This window comes from Panthera leo, chromosome B3, assembly GCF_018350215.1.
Source record: "Panthera leo isolate Ple1 chromosome B3, P.leo_Ple1_pat1.1, whole genome shotgun sequence".
Taxonomy (NCBI): domain Eukaryota; kingdom Metazoa; phylum Chordata; class Mammalia; order Carnivora; family Felidae; genus Panthera; species Panthera leo.
Genome location: NC_056684.1, coordinates 106,730,710 through 106,736,709, shown reverse-complemented (window position 1 = coordinate 106,736,709; position 6,000 = coordinate 106,730,710). Strand labels below are relative to the sequence as shown.

Sequence of the window (6,000 nt, the reverse complement as noted above, 5' to 3'; positions counted from 1 at the left end):
ATGGTGCTCAGTATTTCATTGGGGGGATATAGAAGGAAGAATAAAATTTGTTATTTAAAAATCTCCAGTAACTGGAACTTCTTCATCTTAATTGCTGTCCAGAAGGGATTTTTTGGAATGGGATCTGTGGTAGTGATTTTAGTAGAACTCAGTTGTATTTTTGTGAGAGTAATTAGGATATATATAGATGTGAATTTAAATGCAAATAAATTGATTTTCAGGTGTCAGTAAGGTGGTGTTTCTAGGTGTCCACAAATTTTTATAAGAAAATGTACTGTTAAGTTGAATTCAATCAACTTTTCTGACCTATCAAATTTTCTTGACCATCATAGCAAGCAAGACTAAATAACTGTAGCCTTCCTATTTATGCTCTTATGCCTTCCTAAAAAGGTAGCAAATAAACATATCATAAGCAAGTATAAGAATAAAGCTGCTAAATCTCTTACATCATCAGACTTACATTAGTTTTGATGGGTTACTATCATTAATACTAATGAGTAACATTACATCACAGTATAATAAAATCAGTTATGCGCATATAATCTGAGGCACTTAAGCGAAAAAAAGCTCTGAAAATTTCTCTTTCATTTTAATAATCTGTGAATTTAGGCTTTGGTAAATTGAGACAATTATTTAGAACATTGGGTATTAAAAATATCTTTACCAGAAATATACCAATAATTAAAGCAGTTTGGGGGCTTATTAGCTTAAATTAGTTTTACTCCACTCTTTTTTTCACTTTGGATATGTTGACAAAGTCTAAGAGCATAAATTACCTAAAGACAGCATTTGGACAAAAAACGTTAATGTTCATTTTATTTGAAACTAAACAAATGAGTCACTCAAAATGTTTGTTGAATGAAAATGCATTTGAACTCTTATACTTGCTTTTAAAGAAGTTTTGAAAACGCTGAATGTAAAAATATATTTTGATGATAGATTCTAGCGTTTTTTACTTTCACGTTACGATAATATCGATGTTCCTGCTGTTCTGCAAAATACTTTTTTAAACTGCTAGGTTACAAGAGGAATGAATAGTCTTCATGACGTGTTCCCTGTTGTTTCAGGGCTTCTCTGTAACTCCAGCACTACTCCTGGGGGTTTAGGGTGTTGGGTTCTCTCCTCGCCCCAGGGGAAGGGGTGATGGCCGCAGCACTGGTCTCGCGGGGAGTTTAATCTCGCTCTTCAGCGCGATCTGCGGCTCCCGTTCTCGGCTTCGCGCGGTCTCGCGGGGCTGGGTGGGGCTGAGGCGGGAATGCCGTCGGCTTTTCGGTGTCCGGGTACGCGTCGAGTACTCCGCGCTCCGGACCCAGAATAAAGTGTGGGACCCGGAGAAGGAAGGGCGTGGATGTTCGGGTCCCGGAGGGAACCGTGAGGTGGGCGGGAAAGGGAACTGTCTGTATGTGGCGGTTATTCCCTGGGCGAGCGACTCTGAGGGATTTGGGGGGCTGGCGGGCCCTGTCCCCAGAGTTCGACCAGAGGTCGCGTGGGGGTTTGATGGCGCGTGGGTTGGGGGGTTGGGGGCGGCCCCGGGTGAGGGGAGGCTCGATGGCTGTGAGGGTGTTGGTCCCGAGCCAACCTGCCGCTTCAAAACGCGCGGGAAGAGTGGCTCCTTGAATCTGCGAGTTAGGAGTGAAGCGACGCCCCGCCTCAGGCGTATTTTGTAATGCGAATTGGCAGTCCTGTGAAAACCTCCGCTTTTTGGAGTCCTGGTGGTAAATTCCTAAGTGTAAAATTGCACTCTTCCTGGGTTTTACCTTGCTGTTGGTAAAGGACTTTGTTTAGGATACTAGTTATTTTCAAGGGCGTATCGTTTTGGGAAGTCTTGGTGTCTGTGGACTCCAGAAGATTCAATGACTTATTGCAATACCACATACAAACAATTATGAAGGCTCTCCCCGCCCGCCAGGTATTTCAGTCGTGCAGCGACATTCAGCAAGTATTAAGTGCCCAGTACTGGACTGAAGGTGTTCCTCCCCTTCCCAGTGCTTGCCCCCCACCCCATATTTTTCTGTAATAATGTCTGATTAGAAAGTTTGCTACCGAATGAATATATGCTGTTTTGCATATGACTTCAGAAAATCCTTCTTATAAATATTTTTGTGTTTTTTAGTGTAGCATCCAAGATGAATGACAGCCTATTTGTCAGTTTGGACAGGCTTTTGCTAGAATTTGGTAGGTATAAAATGAAAATAAAGAAATGGGTAACTATTTGTATTATTATTTAACATTTTAACAACGAAGTGAAGTCACAAAATTATTTATTTTAGTTTTCCAGTATGAGCAAGATGTAAGTACTAAAGAAGATATGATTCAACGGATTAACAGTAAGTCATTTGGCATGATAAAGGTATTTTAGTTTTTAAATTTTTTATGGCATATAAGATAATAATGCAGTTGCCAACTTACAGTTGGCATTATAACTTTTGTGCCAGTTCTATCTAGTGACTAATGCTATTTGCCTGAACTACAGATTCTCAATAATAAATTTCTGTATTCAGCATTTAATTATTCTGTGTTGAAGAATTTTGCTTTAAGCAGAAGTAACCCCTTTGGCCCAGGTCATGATCTTGCACTTCATGAGTTTGAGCCCTGCTTGGGCCTCTGTGCTGACAGCTCAGAGCCTGGAGAATTCTGTCTCCCTCTCTCTCTGCCCCTCCCCCACTCAACACTCTTTCTCTCTCAAAAATAAAAATTAAGAAATAACCCCTTAATTCAGTGCAGTTAAAAATATGTTATTTTTCTCAGACAACACCAGCTACTTCAAACATTTTATTGAAAAATTTTTGGTTTTATTTTTAAATTTATGTTCTTTTTTGTAGTTTCAAGTTTGTATTTATTTTTAATCTATTTTATTTGAGAGAGAGAGTGTGAGTGCAAGTGGGGGAGAGCAGCAGAGGGAGAGAGAGAATTTTAAGCATGGGGAGCCTGATGCCAGGCTTCCTCCCCACCTTGGGCTCATGAGCTGAGCAGAAGTCCAGAGTTGGACGCATAACCTACTGAGCCACTCAGGTACCCCTCAGGTTTTTATTTAAATTCCAGTTAGTTAACATACAGTGTAGTATTAGTTTTAGGTGTAGGATTTAGTGATTCATCACTTAGGTACAACACCCAGTGCTCATCACAAGTGCAGTCCTTAATACCCATCACTCATTTAACCCACCCCCTGCCTCCTCCCCTCCAGCCACCCTCAGTTTATTCTCTATAGTTAAGAATCCGTCTCACGGTTTTTCCCCCCGCTCTATTTTCCCTGTGTTCGTTTTGTGTCTTAAATTCCACATATGAGTGAAATCCCATGGTATTTGTCTTTCTCTAACTCACTTATTTTGTTCAGCATAATACTGTCTAGCTCCATCCATGTCATTGCAAATGGCAAGATTTCATTCTTTTTTGTGGCTGAATATTCCGTTATATATATATATATGCCACATATTCTTTATCCATTCATCAGTTGTTGGACATTTGGGGTCTTTCCAGAATTTGACTATTGTTGATAGTGCTACTATAAACATCGATGTGCATGAGCCCCTTTGAATCAATATTTTTGAATCCTTTGGGTAAATACCTAGTAGTGCAATTGCTGGATTGTAGGGTAGTTCCATTTTTAACTTTTTAAGGAACCTCCATACTGTTTTCCAGAGTGGCTGTACCAGTTTGCATTCCCACCAACAGTGCAGAAGGGTTCCCCTTTTTCCACCTCTTTGCCAACATCTGTTGTTTCCTGTGTTGTTAATTTCAGCCATTCTGACAGGTGTGAGGTGATAGCTCATTGTAGTTTTGATTTGTATTTCCCTGATGATGAGTGATGTTGAGCATCTTTTCATGTGTCTGTTAGCCATCTGTATGTCTTCTTTGGAAAAATGTCTCTTCATGTCTTCTGTCCATTTTTTAACTGGATTATTTGTTTTTTGGGTATTGAGTGTTCTAAGTTCTTTATATATTTTGGATCCTTTAAGTGAATTTTTAAAAATCTTTTTATACATGACCAGAAGTCAGGGGTCAGGATTGATGCATGCCACATTTTCAGGAATAATTCTGAAAAATGATATTATGAGTGAAATGGCAAAGCAAATTACATACATACAGTATTTTAAGATCCAACATAAAAGCTATTATAAAATAGAACCATTAATTTCTTGATTTCTGAAAAGGTAGAATTTGGTTACCTTTCTGTGACAAAAAAGAATACGGAGTATGAGTGCTAATAATTTATTTTAATGTTTAAGAAATTCTATTTTTATCTTGTATTTTTTCACTAGTAACAAAGAAGTGAGTTGAAGGTGTATTTAATAATTAATTGACACGGAATCAGTGAAGGGAAATTTTACATTTGTCAAAACCGAAACAAGTTAGTATCACATATGACTAAATGTTTACATGAACTCATACAATCATAAGATGCCACTGATTCTAGATATCACTTGATCTAGCCTTCTTATGTTAAAGATGAGGAACAGGGTCTTTTTTTTTTAATTTAAAGTTTTTATTTAAATTCCAGTTAGTTAACATACAGTGTCATATTAGTTTCAAGTGTACTTCTCTTCAGTCCAAACACAAATCCTTTGCTTCTGGATCTATGAGCAAGCCTGGTTCTGGTTCTGTGCTTTTTAGTATAGGGCCCTTCCCATCTCAAACCTCTCTTCTCCATTCTCTAACTCCTCTTCTTTTAGCTAAGTTGCCATACCCCTTTTTCCTCTGTGTTTGTTAATTTTGAATTTATGACTTCTACCTTAAGAAAATAAACATTTCTCCTTTTCAGAATGCTTTGAAGATATTAAAGAAAACAAGGCAGCTATTTGTAAGATACATGAAACTATAAATACGACAGATGAGGAAATTGGTCATTACTGTAAACATAGTGAGGAGATCAAAGACAACTGTAGTAAGTGAGTATTTGAAAGAAATGAACTTTCAGTAATTGTCACTGGATTCTTTATTTAAGGTTTCTGTTATTTATAATTTATAGTTTTTATACTTGGAGACACTGTTGCTTTAAAGTAGTATTTTGTATTAGCAAAATAATGAATCAGGTCTTAAATTGCTTTGCTACATGCTTCTGTAAAAAGGGCTCATAGGAGGATCAAAAGAAAAATAGAAGCACTGTAAGATCTAATTCAGATCCAAATAGTTTGCAGAATTTTGAATAATATAGGCTCAGTATATAAAATTCCTATTGGATAAAGTTGAAACAATTTCCGTATTTGAATTTTTAAGATTTATTTTATGTAGGAGAATCTAGCCTAAAATAAGTTGATTTTCAAAGTGAAAGTACTTACTATGTTAAGAATTCTTTCAACATGGCTTCAGGTTCTGGATCCTAATGGTTAAATTTACTATAAGACATAAACATTTTGAAGCAAAGGCTTACTAATAGAACTTTATTATATATTACAAAAATAAAATGTGTCAGGGTGTCTGGGTGGCTCAGTCGGTTAAGCATCCGACTTCAGCTCAAGTTATGATCTCGCAGTTCATGAATTCAGGCCCCGTGTTGGGCTCTCTGCTGACGGCTCAGAGCCTGGAGCCTGCTTCAGATTCAGTGTTTCCTCCTCTCTCTGTCCCTCCCATGCTTATGCTGTGTCTCTCTCTGTCTCTCAATAATAAATAAACGTTAAAAATTTTTTTATAAATAAATAAAATGTGTCAATTTTCTGTACTTAATATAGACCATTGTCTTTGTATTAACTACTATATTTCAGAATCCTATTTGTTTAAAAATATATTGTTGGGGCGCCTGGGTGGCTCAGTCGGTTAAGCGCCGACTTCAGCTCAGGTCACTATCTTGCGGTGTGTGAGTTTGAGCCCCGCATCGGGCTCTGGGCTGATGGCTCAGAGCCTGGAGCCTGCTTCCGGTTCTGTGTCTCCCTCTCTCTCTGCCCCTCCCCGTTCATGCTCTGTCTCTCTCTGTCTCAAAAATAAATAAACGTTAAAAATATATTGTTATTCAAAAAATTTTTAAATATTTTATTTTATTATTTCTTTTGAGGGCAGGGGAGGGGC

At 37.9% G+C, this 6,000-nt stretch overlaps 1 protein-coding gene across 12 annotated transcripts in view; it reads left to right on the top strand.

Moving 5' to 3' along the window:
• The first annotated feature begins 1,250 nt into the window (after positions 1 to 1,250).
• Positions 1,251 to 6,000, top strand: part of CB3H14orf39 (chromosome B3 C14orf39 homolog) — a 51,956-nt gene continuing 47,206 nt past the window's right edge. For 5 of the 12 annotated variants that reach the window (XM_042943413.1, XM_042943411.1, XM_042943423.1 and 2 more), the window contains exons 1-3: positions 2,114 to 2,175; positions 2,271 to 2,327; positions 4,760 to 4,886. In XM_042943413.1, coding sequence (XP_042799347.1) covers positions 2,127 to 2,175; positions 2,271 to 2,327; positions 4,760 to 4,886 — 233 coding nt within the window. In that variant the 5' untranslated portion in view covers positions 2,114 to 2,126. Of the gene's footprint in view, positions 1,377 to 1,573; positions 1,716 to 1,758; positions 1,910 to 2,113; positions 2,176 to 2,249; positions 2,328 to 4,759; positions 4,887 to 6,000 lie in introns of those variants that run through there. The other 7 variants (XM_042943421.1, XM_042943422.1, XM_042943417.1 and 4 more) reach the window with 7 other exon arrangements.